Raw genomic sequence first — 24,488 nt, forward strand, 5'->3', positions numbered from 1 at the left:
ACAGCCACATAAAGATATATCCTTTGTAGACGTGTATTAGGGAATGTGGATAACTTTTGATAAGGTCACAACCAATTCTGATCAAGTTTGTTTTGGAATTCTTAAGAATGATGGAGGACTAATAAATTTATGATGCTTTGTACCTTGGATTTCATTTCATGTTTCAAATACTTTAAAGAAAATTATGAGCAGGGAGCACAAAAGCTTATTCAGTAATTTTAAATATATTTTAAAATGTGCTCTTATAGCAAGCAGACTTGTTACTTCAAAATTTAATTTTAAAATGTGTTTTTTTTCCACATAATAATCAATCACCTGACAACAGATCACAGTTTCAGGCGTTCACCCAGGACTGCCATATCTCTGCATACCTCATGATGCATCTTGATATGCCTGCTCTGCTCCTGACACACTGTGAACATGGGCCACACTCTCTCTGATTATGTAAACTATGCCAGGAACCTAAATACTATCACTGTGGATAATCCAAGGAGCAAATGCTGCTTACATGATGCGTGAAGGAATGAGGGGACAAGAGTAGAGAGTACACTGAGGCCAACAGAAAAGGCACAGTGGAGAGAGCTGAGAAAACGTGGGGGAAGGGACGATGGGGAAGAAAAAATATAGGATTAAAAGAAGGATGAAAAGGAATTATGGAATTGAAAGAAACAAGCAACCACCTAGATGTAAGAGAGAAAATAAGTAAAAGCACTAATGGGGAACTAAAAGGAAACCATCAACAAAATGGAAAGGCAATCTCCTGAATGGAAGAAAATATTGGCAAATCATATATCTGATAAGGGATAAATACAACTCAATAACAACAACAAACTCTGATTTAAAAATGTGCAGGGGATTTGAGTAGACATTTTTCCAAGAAAGACACTTAGATTGTCAACAAGTACATGACAAGATGCTCAACATCAATAATCATCTGGGAAATGTAAACCAAAAGTGCAAAGAGGTATCACCTCAAACTTGTCAGAATGGCTGGTATCAAAAAGACAAGAACTAATAAGTGTTGGCAAGGATTCAGAGAAAAAGGGAATCCTTATACATTGTTTGTAGAATGTAAATTGGTGCAGCTACCATGGAAAACAGTATAAAGGTTTTTCAAGGAATTAAAAATAGAATGACCATATGATCCAGCAATTCCACTTCTACATATTTATCTGAAGAAAACAAAAATACTAATTTGAAAAGATATATGCACCCCCATTTCATTGCAGCATTATTTATAATAACCAACACCTATAAATAGCCTACGTGTCCATCAACTAATGAAGGGATAAAAAAAAATGTCATACACACAGAGAGGAATATTATTCAGCCATAAAAAGAAAAACTTGTTATTTGCAACAATATAGATGTACCCTGAGGACATTATGCTAAGTGAAATAAGTTATACAGAGAAAGAAAAATACTGTATGAAGCACCTGGGTGGTTCAGTGATTGAGTGTCTGCCATTGGTTCAGGGCATGATCCCAGGGTCCTGTGATTAAGTCCCACATCAAGCTCCCAACATGGAGCCTGATTCTCCCTCTGCCTATGTCTCTGCTTCTCTCTCTGTGCCTCTCATGAATAAATAAATAAAATATTTTTTTAAAAAGAAAAGTATTATATGATATACATGGAACCTAAGAAGCAAGCAAAGTAATAAAAATTAAAATAAAGCTTATAAATACATAGAACAGATTGGTGGTTGTCAGAGAAGAGGAGGTTGGGGAAGTGGGCAAAATGAGTGAAGGGAGTCCTAAGATACAAACTTCTAGTTATAAAATAGTCATGGGGATGTAAGGTACCTGCAATAATACCATGTTGCACATTTCAAAGTTGCTAAGAGACTAAATCTTAAAAGTCCTCATCACAAGAAAAAAAATGTTGTAGCTATTTATGATGATGAATACTGACTAGGCTTTTCATGGGGATTATTTTACAGTATATACAAATATTAAGCCATGATATGCTGTACACCTGAAACTAATATGTTATGTCAACTATACCTCAATTTAAAATATTTAAAAAGAAAAGAGTGAGCAATCACTAGAGACAGAGAGAGAAAAAAGAAGTAAAAGCACCAAAGAAGGACTAAAAAGAGGAATTTAAGAAAGAAGAGATAAAAGTAAAAAGAAGTGAGACAGGGCAGAAATGAGAGAAAAGAGAAGAAAATACAAAGAAAAGTAAGGAGCACCCATAAAAGTCATAATGCCTCTCACAAGCCTCGTGTGATCCATCTACCAGCTGCTGAACATCCTCTTCTCCCTCTCCTGTCTTCCCTCCATAGGCCCAGCATCCTGTCTCTTTCCCCAGGGATGGGTCTCCTGAGGCTACTCCAGGGGAATAACAACATATCCACTCATGAAATAGTCCTTCTTCCTAAATAAAAAAGTATTAGTAAGTACTTCCATTATACATAAGGTAACTTAATATTTGAAATTTTTTTAAATTTCTGGAACCAAATCATTTAAAAATTTTTTAGGTTCAAGCATGTATTCTGTTTTTAAAAAATGATTTTGGCTCAACAAATCTGTGCAACCCTTTGATATTATAATTCACTTTTTTTTTACCCTAGTATATAAATTAGTGTCTCATTTAAAACTAAAGGCAAATATAAAATAAAATAAAATAATAAAATAAAATAAAACTAAAGGCATTAGGTCTTGCCAGCATAAGACTGCCTTTTCTAATCCACTCTGAAACTACGATTGTTTTAGGAATTTCCTATTATGTCCATAGGAACTCCTATAGTTCAGAATGTACCTGCAATCAATTTGTATATTAGCAGTATAACAAAAAACTGATGGCAGAGCTAAAGGGATCTTTAATTCTGAGCCCAAAATAGGAGTTTCCAGAGACAAGAGAAAGACTCTGGGACAGGTTTCTGTGACTGCTATGTCAAAAGGGCTTTGAAGGGAGGCCAGAAGGATCTCTCTGTATCCTTCCAAAGGGCATCCTCCCCAAGTGCATGGGCAGAGGACAGAAAGAGACTGCACAGGGAGAAAAGAAAGAAATTAAAGTCCCCCCTTTCTGGTCCCAAAAGCTGTATTCACAGCTGACTCTCTGTGAGGATGGAGTCCAAGGATGCCAATACCCAGCTAGAGATGAGCCAGGCCCCCAGACACTCCTATAGGATGCAGAGCCCTCATGTGGGGCTCATAACGTTGGAGAACCCTAGGGATGTGAGCACCCAGGCTAAGACTCTTCACTTTCCCTCATGTTCATCTGTAGCTCTCATGGATAACCTCTTTGAGGGCTATCTTCACAAAGAAATAAAAGTTCTTACCACTTTCACACTCCATGAGAACAGTTAGAGAAAAACAAAATGCGCTGAAATATGGGTAGTGAGTGGTTACTCACCAAACCTTGAAATGTGTCCTATTCAAATCTGTGCTGTAGCTGAATAACAAGTTATTACATGGTCTTGCTCTCTGCAGGGCTTACTGATCACTCGAAACTACAAATAGTTAAATCCTACACACCAAAGATCTAATGAATGTAAATATCTGCACATAAGTGCCCACACACTTAAGCAACCACAACGTTGGAGGGACGGTCTCTTAAAGCAGTTTGCTTTTCAAACTTCTGTAATAAGCACAACCTAGTAGAGAATATACTTTTTATTATGCGACCAAGAACACATAAAAATACACTGAACCAAAGCAAAAATCATGAAACAGTATGTATCTGTGTCATGATGTGCTGAAACATTAAAGAATAAATATTGTATATCCCAAGGCTGAGGGTCATTAAGATTAGAAATGTGTATAACTGATAAGTGAATTGGTTAAGTGATTCCTCATCATCAAACTAATTAGCAGTCTAGTAAAATGGGAGTAAAACAATTAACACCACACTGACTCTCCTTCTTTCATTCTTTGAAGACAGTCTTTGAAGACTAAGATACGGCTGAGGTCTGAATATAAGGGAATAGATGACAAAATTAAAATTTCTATTACAATAGCCACTTCCAGAACTTTCAGTGTATTAAGCGTAAGTGTATGTACAAGGATTAAAATGTTCCTGCTACAAAGCTATCTCTACCCTTTCATTCATTTCAGAAGAAAGTAACAAACATATTCTTCATTTCCACCACTATCTAAGAAACCATAGATTCCTACCAAGTGTTCTATTATCTTCCTATCTTTTGAACAATTCAACGTTTTATTATTCACAGAACTTCTAATTTCTACAAGATTTTTTCACCTACAGTATACTCTTCACTGCAATGAAGATTTTGCAAAAAATAAGTTTTTTTAAAAGTGTGCATTCATAAAGAAATAACTGAATTTTAATTTTTGCTCAATGATTAAAAGACTCCTCAAACGAATGGAATTTTAAAACACTTAAATTATCAGGCAGTGTGTATTAAATGCTTGGCACTACCCACTCACTCATTAGTATAAATGAAAAAATTAAAAATAGGTTTAAAAGCATGCTATTCTTTAACAAAAAACTGTTAACTGTAAAAAAATGATGTAATGGATGTGTTTTCAAATACTCGTGAAGAATAGCATAATGGTAACTCCTGCTTAACAAAAACAAAGAAAACTGGCAGTCAAGCTTTTATTTTCTTTTTGTGAATCTCCAGCTATCCATTTCACACACTCAAGTCTTAACTCTCATAAGCTGAAAAACACAGAGGAGGCTGTGGTCCAATTTCATAAGGACATTTTAAGCTTGAGAAAGCCCATGCAATTATTAAGATCAAGAGAAAAGCAAATTAATGAAGCCTCAAATCCTAGGTGTTAACAGCAGAGTAGACACCAGCAGTGGGTGTTTTTAATATTTAGCACCAAAGAGACACTAATTCTTGAATGTAAGGACTGCCCACCTGAAGCACTATAACACTAGGTCAGGGTCACACAGTCTTTACTCCCCCCATGTCCGGTTCTGGCTCAAGGATGTCATCTTTCCATGGTGTATTTATTTATTTAACAAGAGAACTTTATCTGTAAACTTTCTTGACCAACACTGACTTGGCATCAACTCATCAGTTAATTAACTGTTAACAGATTCTTCTAGATATGACTGCTACACAGATATTTTATCTTCCTGTTAATTAGTAATTATGCACTGGCAAGAAAAACAGTGTTTCTTTCCAATTATCCCAGAACTCAGTGATTATTTAAACTTGGCTAATTAGCATTAGAGGGTTGTACATCTTCTGGGCAAATTGTGTTTGATAATCCCTATTAAAATATACATGGTGGTTGTTGACTTGTAACAAGAAAAAAAAAAAGGCAGTTCAAAGGGTATTAGATACAGCACGAGGCAAACGGGGGCCCATTAAAATTTCCCCGACTGCTCTAATGAGAATGCCGAGGGTCATTTCTGCCTAGTTTACCATCTGTTTGGTTTCTGGCATGTGTCTCTGGTGTGAAGGGAGTGTCCTGAAGCCCATTTGGCTTATCACAGTGTAATCCGGGAGTCTGAAGCAATTTTAGTCGCTTGTAACGTGGTGCATTAACATCAGGAGCTTACACATGTGGGATGACAAAGTTTAAAGTGTAAAAATAATGCCACATTAATGAAAAAGTTCCTGACTTTTTTAAAACAAGCAGACAATGGTTAATGAGAAACTTTTAGAAATATCGTATATGAACTCTGTATCTACTTTGTACTCACCTGAAGATTACAAAGATTGAAAATAGTTACTTTAAAAAAAAAAACATCAAGCAAAATAGTTACTTTTTTAGTCTCCATCACCTGGAGCACATTAAAAAGTAAGATTTGCATTAGGACAGGCAATGGCTTCCTTAGCCTGGACACAGAAAGCAAAGACCATAAAAGAAAAAATTGATAAATTAGAGTTCATCAAAATCTAAAACTTCTACACATCATAAGAAACCATTGAGGAAAAGAATAGGCAAGTCATAGGTGGGACAATATATTCACAAAACATATACCTACTAACAGACTAGTACCCAGGGTACGTTAAAACTCCTATAACTCAATAATAAGACAATTCAACTTTTTTTTTAAATATTTATTTATTTATTTATTTATTTATTTATTTATTTATTTATTTATTCATGATAGACAGAGAGAGAGAGAGAGAGGCAGAGACATAGGCGGAGGGAGAAGCAGGCTCCATGCCGGGAGCCCGACGTGGGACTCGATCCTGGGACTCAAGCCCGACGTGGGACTCGATCCTGGGACTCCAAAATCACATCCTGGGCCAAAGGCAGGCACCAAACCGCTGAGCCACCCAGGGATCCCCACAATTCAACTTTTTAAAATGAAAAGATACTTAACAAAAGTTGCCAACAGCACATGAAAAAGTGCTCAGCAGGGGGTGGATCAGTCAGTTGAGCATCCAGCTCCTGGTTTTGGCTCAGGTTCTGATCTCATGAGTCATGGGATGCAGTCGTGCTTCGGACTCTGCACTCAGCAGGGAGTCTGCTTAAAGATTCTCTGCCTCTGCCTCTCCCCCACTTGCACATACACACTCTCTCTCTCAAATAAACACATCTTTTTAAAAAAGTGCTTAACATCATTAAAACCACAGTGAGATACCACCATATACCCACCAAAATGGCTAAAATTAAAAACACTGACAACACCAAGTATAGATGAAGATGCAGAACAACTGCAACTCTTTTACAATTTTCTAATGTTCTGCAACATTATATCCCTGTACTTTTATTAATTTATATTTAAATTTTTATATTATAAAAGTATCCATGCACTTTTTATATTAAGAGTATGAAAAGTACAACCTTTTGGGAAAAGGTCTGGCAGCTGCTTATAAAACAATACACAGCAGTTTCACTGCCAAGTATTTACCCAATAAAAATGAAAACAAGGGGGCACCTGGGTGGCTCAGTCAGTTAAGCATCTAACTTAGATCTCAGCTCAGGTCTTGATTTCAGGGTCATGAGTTCAAGCCCCACAAAAGAAAAAAAAAAAGCAAAAACATATATTCACAAAGAGACTTACATGACTATGTACATATAGCAGCTATATACATAATAACCAAACCAAGAAACAATCCAAGTGTCCAAAACAATATTACTCAGCAACAAAAGGGCACAAAGTATTGATACAACATGGAAAAATCGAAAAAAATATTCTGCTAAGTGAAAGAAGCTTATACAAAAGGGTATGTATTCCATGACTGCATTTATACAAAGTCCCAGAATAGGCAAACCTAATCTATGGTGGAATAAAATCAAAATTGGTTGCTTTTGGGAAGTGAGAGTTGATGGAGGAGAGGCATGAGAGAACTTTCTGGGGAATGGTAATATTCTATATTTTGATAAGGGTCTGAATTACACAGGTTTACACACTGATCAAATCTAACCTTATGTATCCCTAAGAATGTGCATTTCAGTGCATACAAATTTTACCTAGCTAGCGGGTGCTCACTGTAAAATTCTTTAACTGTGATGTACACTTGAAATTCTTCATAATGAAATGTTTTTTAAAAAAGACTGAGATACTTTAATCAAATCCCTATTACATCATCTTTAAAAATAACAACAGTTCATTAGATGAGTACCTAAACATAATATAAAACCATATAAGTATAACTGTGATGGCATTTCTTTCACCGGCTCGTTTGGTCACATCAGCCTTGCACAAGCCGGAGTAGGTACCATTGCTTTTATGTCTGATTTTTGGGTTTCCACATGTGGGCTTATCTGGTATGTTCTTACGTGTCCATTTATCTAGGGTATGCCCCAAAATCTGTTTATTTCATTTGAGCCTGTTTTTATTCTAATATAATTTCATTCATTAACTGCTATTTAAATTGATTAAAAAACGAGCACTTCTAAGAGATCTGTTGTTTATATATATATACACACACATACTAATTTGAATGCTTCGAACAGACTTGATAAAAAGAACCAAAAGAGGGGCTTAGTTGGTTAAGCGTCTGCCTTTGGCTCAGGTCAGGATCCTTGTGTCAGGCTCCCTACTCAGCAGGAGAGTCTGCTTCTCCCTCTCCCTCTGCCCCTCCCTTCACATGTGCTCCCTCTCTTTCTCTCTCTGTCAAATAAATAAAATCTTTTAAAAAATGAAGAAATATATTCTTCAATATGTTTAGAAGTGGATGAGCTTTGAAAACATGTCAAGTACAAGAAGCCAGTCATAAAGGCCACGTTGCTAGGTGATTTTATTTATATCAAATGTCCGGAACAGGTAAATACATAGAGGCAGAACATAGATTAGTGGTCAATAGGGGCTGGGAGGAGAGGGATGTAGGACTGACCATATTTAATTGGCACAGGGTTCTTCCTGGGGTGATGGAAATGTTTTCAGATTAGTTAGTGGCAATGGTTGCAGAACACTAAACGTACTAAGAATCACTGGGTTGTCCACTCTAAAATGGTTTTATGTTATGTGTGTTATGTTATCTCAAAATGAAGGTATATTAAAGATTCTAAGAAGTGTTATTTAATTTTGTTTAACCAGCATATTGCAAGCTTTTTTATATCGCCATACCATGTGTCTTGCTATTAACGCATCAAAAGACAATAATGACTGCAAGAGGCAATGTGGGAAAAAAGGTGCTGTTAGCACAATATTTTAAAATTCATTCCAAGACATGTCTGGTATCTCTTTGTTAAAAACGGGACAAGAAATAGGGAAAAGGGAGAGGAAAGGCTATGGACTTGAAGGATAAACTTCGTCAACCTTCTAATTGTTCTAGAGCCGCTCATTTGTCCCATTCTCTAGAAACAGAAAGCCAAATGTCAACTAAATTCTTCCTTTATTAGGAGCAGATTTCACTCCATTGCTGTTCTTAGTGTTAGAAATGGTGTTGGATCGCACAGACAAAAAGCTGGTTGAAAAAGAATCTTCTCAATGCAAATGGCTAATTATTTTAAGAAGAAAACCATTAGGGATAAACAAATGTCTTCCCAGGGCATGATCTCTGATAGCGCCATTTATTTCACTTTTAACTTGCTGTTTACTCAAGTTCATGTGGAGAGGTACTGTTCTGAAGAAGAACCAGAAATAACATAATTAACTAGATAATGGCAACAACATGGTTCCAATGTCTGAAAACATGTGGAAGGAAAAAGCAGGAGGGAAGCTCTGTCTGAACTTTTACCAAAATACTAACAATTTCGCTATTCTCTTTTCCAAAATGGCAACTCCCACATGAGCAAGCATCTTTCCATTCAGACATTCAGAGTCCCCCAAAACAGTAATTTAGTTGTGTGCTTGCCTCAGAGAGCAGCCTACACATCTATTAGGCGGCATGCACAGCTCAGCATCAGGGGGCTGAATGCAGACTACACAATGGAAGGCAAGAGTGGAAACAGAACCAGCACTTGGTGAAGTGCCATTACTGGACTCCTACATCTGCTGTCAAATTCGTATGCTGCATCCAGAACTATTTTTTAGGTGATGCCAAGGATTTACTTTCACAACTTTTTTTTTCTAATACTCCAAAGATTATTATCAGAATTGTTTCTAGGAAGTAATAACATGATACAATTATTTTAAGTTGTTCTGAGATTCAACTGCCAAGAAAGAGGCAGCCAACGTTAACCAAGAGTATTTATAAATCAATTCCTGTGAACATGGAACATAAACTCATTTATCATTACCTAGATAACCAAAAGAAGGACTGGCAAACTTCAAGAGTAAATCACATTACAAGCAAAATGACTGCTAGATCAGAGTCAGAATTCAAAGTCTATTCCCTTAAGTGTATACTTTGATCTTTTTTTCCTGTTAAAATGGACAGTCTGGCATACTACAAAAAGTGTCACTCTTCTAGAAAATAGTATCTCTAATCAGCAAAGAGCCATGATTCCTAAGTGGTTTTTAAAAGTATTATTTAAGGAAGAAAGTAAAATATTCCTGACTTGGTCTTTATCTAGTAAGGTATAAGACCTCATTTATAGAAACTTATTTTCCAGAATTACTCTTAAAAGCTTTGACATCAGAAAGTACCCCCACATAAAAACCTATTGCTCTGTCCTAGTTTGTTCAAAGCCTCTTCACAATATGTTAGCACTGACAGACAAAATCATAACAAAATAATCTCAAAAAATCATAACTTATATAGCACAGTGGCAACTTCCATTAGAATTCGCTCTAAACATGTGACCTTCCTGACATTTATTTATGAACAACCAGCTTTCTGTGATTCTGAGCACATGGATTTGACCAGAAACAAGCAGGAGAAAGGAATCGGAGGTTCTCTCCTTCCTTAGGGATACATTTTTAAAGTATCTACAAGGGTTTCAGGGTATATATTAAGGCTAAATTCCAGAATCTGCTAAGTGTCCAGAAAAAAACTGACAAGGTAAAGTATGAAGGAGCTATGAAACAGATGAGTGTGGTATTTTTTTTTCCTAAAGGAAAGAAACAAATTACTTACTGATTTTTTAACAAACATTTACCTTTTTCAATTGCATAAGAACTTATATGAGAAAAGCACTGAAGTTGAAACAGGCAGTTACATGTATATACCAAGAAACCTTCCTTAATCATCCCACTTGATGTAATCTTAAAATATGTTCCAAAGAAATTACAGAGGCATCATTTTTGAAAGGTCTAAGAGATAAAATAGTAACTTAATGATATGTATTATTAGGACACTGACGTGCCCTAAGATAGGAGGCTGGAATGGAAAATCTTGAATTTCTTTCTGTCCCTTGATTCTAAAGAAGTCATTTTATCAATCTCTCTCCTATATAAGGGCATTGGTGTCTGCCACCACTGGGAACAAAAGGGACAAAGTGGTAGACAGGGTACTAAATTTTCCTAGAATCTCTGATGATAAAACTTACATATTTTTGTATGGTGTTAAATATATGGACAGATGTATAGACTTATATGTACATATATAGATTCAGAAATATCCTCAAAGTTAAAGACATTAAATATTCACTCTCTTGTCCATACCAGGACACCTGTGCACGTGTTTACTGATGTCAGCTCTAGTAGTAAAATACCCCACAAATCCTGAAAGTTATGTATTAGTTTATTTATTCAATAAATATTTATTGAGCACTTGTTATATGCCATAAGAGTGAAGAGGACTAGATCATCTCTTGTCCTCAAAGAGGGATAAAGGTTTTAAACAAGCAAATTCAATAGATTGTTAGAGATAGCTGGTGAGGTCAGGGAAGAGATTGAAATATGGAAGAGGGAATAGAGAGTTCTAGGTGGGTGGGTGCCAGGGAAGAGCAGGGAGTGGGGTCATAAAGGGTCAATAGAGGAGGTGAGTCAGGACAGAGGTCCTAAAAGATGGCAGGATGTCTGCCCAGCAGAGATAACCAGAAGGAACTCCAAACACTATAAACAAAGGCATGTAGTTTAAAGTAGCTGTGATTTTGGAACTGTATGCAGGTTATGATTGGTGCACAGGTATCTGTGTGTGTGTGTGTGTGTATAATGAGAATGGACTGGAAACGTGGGTTACTGTGATTGGTGTATGTGTGCGTGTGTGATGAGAATGTACTGGAGATGTGAGTTATTGAGAATGGGATGTGTGTGTGTGTGTGTGTATGTATGTATGTGTGTAGTGGGAATGTATGTGACTGTAAAGGATAGAAGGAAGAGTCGGGAGCCCTAAGACAGGGCTAGAGCAGAAAGGGCCTTATTTGAATCAAGACTCTTTGGGTTGTAATATAAACCAACTCAAGTGGGTTTGGAGGCTTGGGCTGTGAGGAGAGCTTAAGGAGAAACTATAGAGTTGAGTTTTAATTATGACTTCGCAACTCCCTTTACGTGCCCTTCAGCAAGTTACTTAGCCTCTCTGTGCCTCAGGTTCTTATTCTCTATAAAATGAGGATAATTAGTAGGATTTTTGTTAGGATCAAAAGAGGTAATACCTGCAACACATCTGCCATATAGCAAGTGCTTGATAAATGTGAGCTATTTTTATTATTGTTTCTTAAAACCCAAGAAAATCAGAACCTGATGGGAAGAAAGCCAAAAATAAGAGCCTGGAAAGCTCTGGCACATCAGACAGCATTCTGTCTCCACTTCTCTTCTCCCTGCACAATATTCCTCTGAGCCCTTGTTGATGATGGCTTCCCAGACCTCCCAAAGGTTTACACATGCCTTGATCTAGTTCATGAAGAGTTGGACTGGGAATGAGACTTGATTCCAAATTCCCATACTAGTAAATTTAATTGACTCGGCTTGGCTTGTAGATCTCATTCATGGTTTACATGGGGTAAAATCATGCTACAGTGGCCTATCTCTCTTGAATGGCAGGAAGGGGGGCAGAGAAAAAATTCATCTTTTTAGATTTAATCATTTTCGGGTTTTAAGCCACAGAAGGGACTAAACAATTTGATCTTCAGAGGTTTTAGAGCTGCTGATAAGTATCAAAGAATGTTTTTTCCAATTGCTTTACATCTTCCTTAAACTTTTTCTTTCCCAATGTGTACAACCCTAGCTCCTTTTAAGAATTGGGAACTGTCAAACTTCCATCTACTAAACAAAATGTGGTCTAGCCATACAAGGGAATACTATGTATAACTATAAAAAGGAACAAACTCCCGATGTCTGCTACAACATGGATGCACCTTGAAAACATGATGCTAAGTAAAAGAAGCCAGACACAAAAGGCCACATATTATAGGATTCTATTTACACGAAATGTCCAAAATAGGCAAATGCATAGAGATATAAAGTAGATCAGTTGTTGTCAGGGACAGTGTGGGGAAAGGAATGGGGAATGATTGCTAGATGGGGATGGAGTTTCTCTTGGAGGTGATGAAATATTCTGAAACTAGATAGTGATGTTGGCTGTAGACCCTTGTGAATATATTGGAAATCACTGAAATGTCTATTTCAAATGGTAAATTTTATGGTATGTGAATTACATTTCAAAAAAAAAAAAGTATTTGAGAACTGGATATGATGTCGGAACACCTGGTTTTACTCATCACACTTACACCATTTCTTGTAATAGCCATGAATTGCCCTTCCTAAGCCTGGCTTCCTTACCTATACATTGGGACAGGGACTGAGCCAGGGTCTACCAAAGGTCTATTTCAGCTCTAAATTCAACAGGAAAGAAACTGGGTGCATTACTTGCATCCAAATTAAAGTCAACCTTCCTCTTTCAAACATTCTGCCACTGGAACTATTTACTCATTCTGTTAGCTCTTTCAAAGAAAGAATTCTCACTTCTTTCTGAGTTTTTAAATAATACCTATTTTAGGGGCTCAGTCGGTTAAGTGTCCCGCTCTTGGTTTCAGCTCAGGTCACAGTCTCAAGAGCCGTGATACTGAGCCCCAGCCGGGCTCCACACTCGGGAGGAAGTCTGCTTGAGATTCTCTGCCCCTCCCCCTGCTTTCTCCTGTGCATATGTGCACATGTGCTCTCTCTCAAATAAGTAAAATAAATAAAACCTTTAAAAATAAATAATACCTATCTTAAGTACATATACTAGGCACTTGAATAGATAACTCATTTAATCTACCCAATAATTTTGTGAATAAGGCGCCTTTGTTATCATCCTCATTTTACAAATGCAGACATGGAGGCTTAGGAAAAGAATGAATGTGGCCTAAGTTAGGAAGAAGCAGTGGCAGGTGGGCGTGGAACCTGAACTGTCTAGCTCTGGAGGACATGTGAGGCCTGAGGTGCCTTTCTCCTCTAATTCCTCCCCATGGCCCAAATCTCATGCCCCTCAACTTTTGCTTTAGCAATTTGTTAACTGACTAATTCAACAGCTTTACATTCATCATATCCACTATTTTAGTAAATGATTCTTTATAGTTATTTAAGAATTGGGAAATAATCCCCGAATTCTTTGTCATATGTCAAATACAAACTACATTATACTATTTCTTAATGAAAGTAATGCTGGCATATGCAACTGGAATTGAGACCAAATTAATGAGTTAAGACCAAACTTAGGTTAATACCCAGTAAATAGGAAAAATTAATGGCAATTTGAACTCTTGTCAGCTATGCTCCTGGTACCACTGACAACAGCAATTTGTTTAATTAACTTAAAGTCTTCTTGTTAATTATAGATCATTTACCATATCCAATAAAAGGTCATGCCTTCAAAATCCCTGAATATGTTTAAAATTCCTCAAGCGTGTTACAAAGCATTTCTTTTTTTTTTTTAAGATTTTATTTATTTATTAGAGACAGAGAGACACAGAGAGAGAGAGAGAGAGAGAGAGAGAGATGCAGAGACACAGGCAGAGGGAGAAGCAGGCTCCACGCAGGGAGCCCGACTTGATCCCCAGTCTCCAGGATCACACCCTGGGCTGAAGGCGGCACTAAACCGCTAAGCCACCAGGGCTGCCCCAAAGCATTTCTTTGTAAAGAGACAGACAAAATAAATTTAACAAGATCATTCTGAGTAATTTAGCTTAATTTAGGCTAGCCAATAAATAGCATTACTATACAGGATTCTATTTAACGAAGTTGCTAGTGGCTATCCCCTCTTTGTAAATATTAAAACCTAAACATACGTATATAGCATTCATAACATATGTGTGGGTCTCAAAGGCACAAGGATAGGACACCTAAGATTGAACTGTAGCTAATGCCCAGTGATGCAGAGGTCCTAGTGACAATTAGTAAAGTCATAAGGTTTTACTTAGTTTCAATGTGAAGGAATACCAAAACTTAGCTTAAATGAAGCCTATATTTCTATTTTTAATGACAGCAAAACAAAGTAGTGACAAAAATTTGCATCATGGCAATGAAACATTAATATACAATCTAAATCTACTGGTAAGGTACACATTTTTTAACTAGTAACCAACATAAGATTTACTACAATTTTAAATCTTAAAACATGTAAATAATTTGTTTTATAAGTATATCCTTATTCATCTAAAGTTAGAGTGTCAAATTATAGTAAAAAAAATCAGATCATTAATTTAAAAATTCTACCACCATGTTTTTAAAATGGTACTGAAGATATTAAATTTGTATGTTAGTTGCCTAATCTCTATTAAAAACATAACGTGAAGGGCGCCTGGATGGCTCAGTCGGTTAAGCATCTGCCTTCAGCTCAGGTCATGATGTCAGGGTCCTGGCATCCAGCTGGATGGGCATCAGATTCCCTGCTCAACAGCGAACCTGTTTATCCCTCTCTCTCTCCCTCTGCTACTCCCCTTGCTTGTGCTGTCTCAAATAAATAAAATTTTTTTTTTAAAAATGACATGATTGACTGAATGTTTAAGAGAAAAAAATTAAAAAGAAAAAATCTTGGATCTATTCACCCTATTTTCTCCCCAAACTTGGATTTTATCAAATCTTGCCATTTTAAGAATTTTGTAATTTATCAAATGACTGGCTCTAGAATGCCTCATTATTATAGAAAAAGGAAATACATAGAAAATTACAAAAGTTTACATGAAAAACTGTTAAAATGACTCATGTACTAGCTGAGCACAATGATTTAGCAATGGCAAAGCACAAACGTTTAATTTATGCAAGGTCTAACAATTTGAAGTGTGGCTGCTACTCATCAGACCTGCAAACCCAGTTCTCCGGTTTTAGAGCCAGAATATCAAAAATGAGTAAAATGCTTTTAGAGCCAGAACACTAAATATTGAGTAAAATGCATTTCAGCCTCTGGAAAAAGAATAATTTTGTATGAAAGGATATTCAAATAGCCCTTCATTGAGAGACCACAAAGAGCCTTGAAGATTTACATGATTGAGCTGGAATTCAATGCCAAAGACAAGAGGAAGCATTTTTTTTTTCTTCTGGGATGCACAAAGAGATATCCATAATTAAACATCACTCTTCCCTAGAGCAGCATGTTTTCTTATATTGACAAGCAAAATGAGGTATTTCAAATCATGCATTGCTGGCATACAGTCATCTTTTGCAAAGCTATTGTTTTAATGTATTTCTGGTTATTAGGCATTTGTCTATTTTTGGTCAGTGAGGCATGCATTTTAAAGAATTCTGGTTTTGCATAAAAGGCTGTAGTTATGTTAGTGGAATTACATTTATACAACAGTATCTTAAGAATAATTATAGCCTTATTTTGGCTAGTCACACACACATTTTATATTTAAAGGAGAGCGGCTGTAACTTTCATGTAATTAGTACAATTAAAATTAACTATAAAAGGAAAAAACTTTCAGAAGTACTTTTTTAGACTCAACTTTATGTTTTACTTTGTCTTATTTAACACAGCTAGTTAAATATATCACACACTAATCCTATGGTATGTTGGAAAAATGCCAAACAAACCAAGTTTGCTTAACATTCCATCAATCAAGTCAGAGCCTAATGACAGATTACATATTCAATAACTCTTTTGTTCTAGATCAAAGAATGCTACATTTTTTTCAGCCTGATCCTAATAATATAACTACTAAATTACCAAAAAGCAGCAAATTTTTTTTCCAATTTACCTTCTGTAAGAGTTTCTTCTCCTTTCTTAAATGCACCCCACTCAAATCTTCATTTTCTTAAGTTGGAAAGGATACGTCAAACTTAAACACCGAAAAATTATTGTGCTTTAGTTTTCTAAAGTGACCATTTATCTAAAGACATTTTATCTGCTCTCTATTCAAAAACATCACTTACAAAAATTAACTCTGTTTAATAATATTGAGGTGTATAACAATTTTCTTTTTAAGGTAATTTACCGCTATCATCTAAGTCCACATAAAATTATTTGGATATCACTGGAACTTACAAAAGATCTCACTTATCTACCCATCCATATAAAAACTATGTCCTATACTGGTAGGAGACCTGAGCTGTGGTTACAGAAATCAAACCACCATGAATGGACTTAATGTTTTTGAAGCCTCTTCAGACCAACAACCTAATGATACAGGGTTAATGGTGATGGGAAGACTAGGTACAATTTAAGCTAATCAAAAAACATTCTCATTCAAGTGAAACTGCCTTTTTTACAGCTTTCAAAGTCACTACAGAAAATGTCTCAAAGCCCAGATGTCTCAAATAACTCCTAACAATCGGGGCACCTTGGTGGCTCAGTGGCTTGAGCCCCCCAAGTCAGGGCTCTGCATTCAGTGGGGAGTCTGCTAGAGAGTCTCTCTTTCCTCTCCCTCTGCCCCTCCCCTTGCCTGCTTGCTCTCAAAAAAAATCTTTAAAAAAAATAATAACTTCCAACAATTGCATTTTTATTTTTTTAAAAGATTTTATTTATTTATTCATGAGGGGGAGGGGGCAGAGACACAGGCAGAGGGAGAAGCAGGCTCCCTGCAGGGAGCCTGTCATGGGACTTGATCCCCGGGACTCCAGGACCATGCCCTGGGCCAAAAGCAGGTGCTAAACCACTGAGCCAATTGATCTCCAACAATTGCATTTTTAGTTTTTGTTTGGCTTACTAGCTAAAACCAGAAGCAATATGACACTTGCATTTTATGTGTCCTTTCAAAATATGTTTACAATGTACTTAGGATTTTTCATGATTTTTTTTTTCATTTAAAGCCTCTATATTGGCAAGTGATAGTTATTTCATTCAGCCGAGTCCCCTCAAATCATCTGGATCTACAAATCCCAGATTAATTCTCCCAAGAACTGCTTTTTGCCCCTCAAAGGAAGTACATAGAAGTCCTGCACCAGGGTGAGCAACTGCGTTAGTTATCAGGATAATTCTGGAATACCAAGTTTTACCGAGTGTTTCTTCTGTGCTTATTAGGGCTTCACATAAATAACCTCCTTTAATTCTCATGAATCTTCTGAAGGAGGTGCCTTACCAATGCCCTTCACAGATGAGGAAATTAAGTTGACATCTCAGCTCAACCCTACTTCCTGAGGAAAGCCTCTCTTAACTCGATCCCATTCACTCCAGACTAGATGGAGTTTCCCTGGCATACAGTTTCCCTGTACTCAGTACTTCTGCAAGCTTGCTTCTAGCAAGGTTTGCAATTATGTATTTATATGGTCATTTAAATAATGTCGGTCTCTCCTATTTAATTAACGAAGAGTGGTTCTCTAACTTGAGTGTGTATCAAAATCACCTGGAGTGCTTCTTAGAAAGTGGTCACTGGGTCTCACCCCCAGAGTATCTCACTCACTGAGTCTAGAGACAAGCATGGGATGCTGTAATCAGATTCCAGATGCTGCTGCCGCTGCCAAACCTAGACTGACCCAGTACAGCAGTTCTCAGCCCTGGATGACCAGTTCTTTCAACCCAGCAATCCAAATGACATTAAGAACAATGGATGCCCATACCCCACTCCCAGAGGTTTTGATTTAACTGGGCTGAGGTAAAACCCAGAATGCCTTATCCCAAATATTGTATTCTTTGACTCAAAGATTATCTACAAGCCAAATTTAACCAGATGTCCTGTAAATTTTTACTTGTGAAATCCAGCTTATGAGTCCCGTTGTAACATAACAGGCAGCATATCATATATATTGTGTAAAGATACAGGACTGTAAATTGACCTTTCACCTCTGCAACGCACAAAAAGGATGGGGCTAAATAAGCCAAATTTGGGGACCTAAGATTTTTTTTCTTGAGGATTAGAACTTAGAAGTAGTTATCAACACATTGTACAAGCTTATCTGAGATCTTTTAAAAATAGGGCAAATTCTCAGGGTCAAATAATTTAACGTGATGATTAAATGACTTCCAGGTTCTATTAAGCCCTGAGGCGGTGAGTGTCCTATTGGGCCAGCAGAGTGACAATGGGAAATCACCAGTACTGCTCTGACATCAATCAGTGAGTCACCTGGGCAGAGCTACTGCTAGGACTTGGCGCAGAGGAGATGCCTTTCATATATCAAAAGTAGATACAAATTATCTATTTAATAAATACCCCAGAAAAGATAAAATGCTGAACACATGGCTGCCTCTGATAACGCAATTCTATCTGTTTCATATCAGTGTAGGGAGTCTTGTGCAGTTTTCCAATTTCAGAGTAAGATCAGTGATTTCATGTCTTACATAAACGGATATATTAAATTTGCATTTTTGATGCTGAAAAGGGACTATTTAATTCCAGCTTGGCATGTTTACTGCATAATGGGTAAACTAGGGATTTCCAAATTGAGAATTCTCTGGGCTCGGTGATGATCCTACAGCCTTCTGTCTCCCCATATAAGTAACCTGCCAGGTCTCTGATTCAAGGACAAAGACTCCATAGAAGTGTTCTAAATATTAAAACACATTCTTTTCATGAATACTTACGGATTTCAATCATTTCAACAATCATTACTATCTTCCACTTTGTACAATGCTTACTTGCCAAACTTAACATGATACTTTGCACTTAACCCAGGATCCTAAGAACCGTTTATAAAAAAAAAAAACAGCTTATTGAGGGGCACCTGCTGGCTCAGTCAGCAGAACGTACGACTCTATCTCAGGGTCATGAGCTCAAGCCCCATGTTGGGGGTACATTTATTTAAAAAAATAATAATAAAACTTAAAAAAAAGGTTATGAACTAATTGCGTGGGCATCAAACAGAATTCCAATTCCAGCAACCTAAATGTCAGAGCAGAGAGATTTACTTGAACCCACAAGACCAAGTATAATAGTAGCAGTAGATGGGGAGGGATGGGAAGATTGTCACACCAGGCTTGTGGTTGGCTGTACATTCACATGACATTTCAATTCACCTAACTTCAAACAAACAACACAAAAATCACTTCAGGTTAGTTTCTCTGAAGTCATCAATGTCTGATACTTTTAAAACGGATGTTTCAAAAAAAATAAGGCCTATAACTGTTTAAACACTGACAATTATTGATTTTTTATGTCAGGAAAGCTTACCAAATCCAAACGCATTGGAACCTCCAATGCTCTGTGAAGCCTGAACGCTTGTAGATGTGTATAGTCCTGTCACCAGCAAGCCGTCAAAGAAGGTACTCGTTGAAATTGTCACTGAAATACAGGGAGGGAAAAAGAAAAGAAACCCCAATTAATACAGAGTACAGAGATACATTCCTAAAGAATTCAACATTGTCAAAACAATTTTTACTCATTATTAAAAAATTATTTTTATACTATTAGTAGTTACTGTTTTCTTTATATTTGGAATTACTGAGGAGGAAAAAGAAGCTCAGAACTCCAAAATCTGTAATTGTTAGTCCTAAATTTAGTAAATCAGATTTTTCTGCATTCATTTACACGTTCCCCAGCTATATGCAAAATCATCGGAAAATAATGTAGTATTGAATAGTTAGCTTCCCCACCTCCACCACCACCCCTGAAGGCAGTCAAAGGCATTGCTGGAGTTTTGGCATTGTGATTAAACACTTTTTTTTTTTTTTTTTAAGTATTCCATACTGTGGGAAACAATCTTACATCGGCTGGAAGAACAATAAGATGCACTGTATTTCTTATTGCATCTACATTTCATAGATGAATCCCCTGAAGTTTTTCAACAAAAGCAGACTAATTTGCATGAAGACCATTAGCCTTTTTCCTTTTGAGAACAAAAAAGGAAGACCACTGCATGCTTTAAGTTTCAGAACAAAGTCTGCAAGAGGAGTCCAAATGGTTTCATAACCAGAAAATCAGGATGTTCCTAGGAAAAAAAAGGGTCAAATACAATGTATCTGTATGCCACTCAGGTTTGGCTTCTTAAAATTTTATCTTGCTCACCACCCTAAAATAATGATTATAATTTCCTCCTTGACATAACATTTTCTCCTGCATCGGTTTTACAATATTAAGATGATGCCATTTGTAGGAAGCAGCCAGGAAAAGGTAATATTACTCTGGTAGTGCACAGTGCAAGACTATTATCATGCTTGGTGGCAGTAAGGGGAATGGCCAGAGTCACATTAACTTTGATGAGAATGTTTAAATTAAACTCCAGGAAATCCAGTGAATAGAGCTGAATGGTTTGAAATACTCATATTATAAAGCGTAAAACAAGATTCATAGATCAATAGAATGGCCTGACATCTTGCTATCCTCACAATGGCATTGGATATTGGAGTAAATCACCTTCACATCCTTTAATGATAGCTAATATTTTGACTGCCAGCATGTAAAACACTCAGCTGGGCACTGAGCTAAGTAGTTACTATGTATTATTTCATTATCAAAACATTTCTATAAAAGGGGTACTGTTACTGTTCCTGAGATACAAATGAGGAATTTGTGGCACAGAGCAATTCAGAACCTTGCTTGGGACCATATGACATCATCTAAACATGTTTGATGCTGATTACCTGGCCATCTCTCATGTTCTCTCTGCCTGCACACTGCCCTCTCCCCCATGCCCCAGATCTTACAGAGGCCAAGTGATATGGGCAAACTCTTGTTTAATTACCTATTTCCCAGATTATTCACATGCACGAGGAGTATTTGAAGAAAAGGAAAGTAAAAGCTGCAGGACTCAGTGTCACTGGTATTAGAGAGGAAGGGGACTAAGGGTGGCCAGGACATGGTGGATGGAGCACAAGGCTGGGGAAGGGACAAGATCTGGAAATCAGGTACTCATCTGCTACTATCTGTTCTTGAGCAAAACCATTTCATCTCTTAGAGTCTCAGTTTCCCCATTTATGGAATCACACCCTAATCATCAGCCCCCTCTCTTGTTTACTCCAGATTCCCCCAGTTGATTTTACCACTGCCTCCACCCATCGGTTCAATGAGTCATCTTGGCCGAGGTAAAAAGTGGCTAAACAACTTCTACGTCCCCATCCAGTGGGGGTTAGAATTAAGTTAGCTAAACTAGCCACTGGACTGTAATGCAGTGTCTCAGGCTGCCCTTCCCAGCAAACCAGACCCAGTCTGCAGTGTTTCACTGTGAAGCTCTGCCTTGCTTTCCTTCTGAAGAACTGGAGTCCTGTACAGAACTCCTAACGTTGGCTGAAGACATAGCTGATCACTGGGCTGCCCACATCTGAGTCCTGCTGCCTGCCTGATTGTCCATCTAGCTTCCTCATCCACTACACTTCCAACCACAGTCTACATCAGGTCTCTGCTGTGACCTCAGCAGGCTAAGGATAAGTGGCATCTGAGCTTGTTATTAATTTGCCCTCTCTTCCAAAAGATACTCTGCTGAGTGTTAATTTAAAACAGAGGCTAAACACTCTTGGAGAAAGGGCTAAAAAAGAGGAGGACCATATGTGACAGCTCTTGGCCATTCCTCCACTGCTGTCAGCTACTCAGCTCTGGTCTCAAACAGCTCTGCATCTCCCAGCAAAACAAAAGCCCTGCTGGGTCTACCATGACAACTGATAAATTCCACTTGATAGCTTATACATATCTAGTGATATTTCAATATCTGGGACATGCACACTTAGAAAGCTGCCTGCATGGCCTGGGAATCACTGGGTATTGAGCACAACTAACGTCTGCTGTGCCTTTCATATGTCCACTGAGGCTATTAATCCCTTGCTAGGCCTGCCCTCATCTGCCACCAAGTGCCTCTCCAGACCCAGAGGATGACGCAAATTCTGATCTTAATGCCTCCACATACCACAATGCCTGCTTCAGAGCAATTCTTTTCTTTACATAGATTCTTGGGTGCTGAAACAGCAAGGTCTAGTGAAAACATCCCAAGAATAAGAGGATTGGAACTTATTACCAACAATAATGTGCAGTGTCAGATTGAGCAAGCATTTCTCCCTGCTTGGTTCTATTCCTAGTAGTAGTGAGATGAATACTGATTATTTGGTAACCTCGTGGCTAGGTGAACAGATCACTTCTAAATACTGAGTATCTTAGAAAACAAAATTGAATTACTGAGAAAAAAATTTATTCTTAGAGTCTCTTGGCTTTAAAATGCTATACATAAACTGATTACTCCCAAATTTCAGTTTCCTGTCCAGATCTCTATACATCTTTATATATTCCCCAGATATATATCAAGATGCTGCTCAACCATCCCCACTTGGATGTTCAAGAGACATCTCAGCCTTAATATAACCAAAACTGAATGCCCACCTCATCCCTCAAACTTGATTCTCCTACAGCCTTCACCAAATCAGTTGTTGGCGGCTCCATCTTTCCTGCTGAGTCAACTTTGGAGTCACCTTCTCCCATACTTGGCATCTAGCCCATCAGTAAATCCTATCGGCTCTGCCTTCAGAACATATCCAGAATCTGACCACTTACTACCCTATTCTAAGCTGCCATCATCCTTACATGGTTTACGGCATTAGACCTCAGTCTGGTCTTCCTGGTTGTACCTCCTCTCTCTAGAGTCTATTCTCAGTGTAAGAGTCAGAGGAATTCTTTAGAACATGCATTGGATCATGTCACTCCTCTGCTTACAACTTCCCTGCTAGGTCAATGTCAAAGTCTTCCCAGTGGCCTACAAAGTCCTATGTGACCTGCCTCCATTTCCTCTCTGTCCTCATCTCCTTTGGCTCTCCCCCTGGCTCACCCCACTCCAGGCACACTAGCCTCCTTGTTGCCCAGTCTTTGCACCAACACATTCTTCTGCCTTGGACTCTCCTCCTTCAGATTATCAGGTAATTACGACCTTCCAGCATATTATACTCATACATTCACTCACAATGGTTTTTTATTATGTTTATTGTCAATTCTCATTCTGTAGAATGTGAACTCCATCAAGGCAAATATCTTAAGTGTTTTGTTCAGTAGTACATCTCAAGCATTTGGAATAACTCCTGACATTTATTGGGTGTTTAATAAATATTCATTGGAATATATATTAATTAATAACTCATTCATACAAAAAATGGCACAAGGTTGTCTTATCTTCAACTTGTTTCCAGAGGAAAAGTATGTCGTGAATCCTTGACTTTATATGTCAAATGAATCCCACTTGGAAAAGCCACATGGAAAAAAAAAAGACAGAAAAGTCGGCTATTCATATATTTAAAATGTTTTCAGAGTGTAAAATGATCAGTGCAGAGACCAAGAGATCAATCGAAGACATTTGTAAAAACAAAAAAAGGCAGATCACCTTACATTCATCATACATCCTTACAGGCTATATGTTTACACAAATTACCTAAAGGAAGAGTTCCCTATTAGAAACTAATTGAATATAATCTATTTGCTAGAGTTGGGAGTTTAAAGTTATTTTCCAGGGGGAAAAGAAATGATATTTAGCATTTGAAAAACTGCTGTCTTGACAAGCATTCCTTCTCCTTCTTTAAACAGATGTAATGCATAATCCATATGTGAACTGGTAATCAGTTCTTTTTTCTTAAGAAAGAGGAAATGTTGCCCAGACTCTTATGGGCTATGAGACATAGCTTTCCAATCACCATGTTCCCTTTTACTCAAGAAGACAACGGGTCCAATTTCTGCATTTGAAAAAACATCTGACAGAGTTTGGATGCCCTGATAGCTTGCAGGAAACTTCAGAATGAGTGCATCCTGCATGCTTCTACTGACGAGAGCACCAGCAGCGAACACATGAACAATCTGAGCAAGAGGCCGATTGCTCTACACCAAGGCACTCCAACTTTGAAACTACGTCAGGAATACACATCTCTTTGTCCTTCATTTTCCCTTTCATCAACTGCTTCCACTTGTCTCTACCTGCAGCCTCTGAGGAGTCTCTTTAGGGTTTCCTAGACCAACAAACAAAAACCCTACAGAAACAATTGTAATTGAGGCACGGAGGCTGCTCTGGCTAGCTGTCCCTTACTGGGTGAT

General features: G+C 37.5%; 1 protein-coding gene across 3 annotated transcripts in view; it reads right to left on the minus strand.

Moving 5' to 3' along the window:
• Positions 1–24,488, minus strand: part of RELN (reelin) — a 478,955-nt gene that overhangs the window by 390,024 nt on the left and 64,443 nt on the right. For all 3 annotated transcript variants that reach the window (XM_072759913.1, XM_072759912.1, XM_072759911.1), the window contains exon 2: positions 19,668–19,778. In XM_072759913.1, coding sequence (XP_072616014.1) covers positions 19,668–19,778 — 111 coding nt within the window. The remainder of the gene's footprint in view (positions 1–19,667; positions 19,779–24,488) is intronic.

Source organism: Vulpes vulpes, chromosome 5 (genome assembly GCF_048418805.1).
Source record: "Vulpes vulpes isolate BD-2025 chromosome 5, VulVul3, whole genome shotgun sequence".
Lineage (NCBI taxonomy): Eukaryota > Metazoa > Chordata > Mammalia > Carnivora > Canidae > Vulpes > Vulpes vulpes.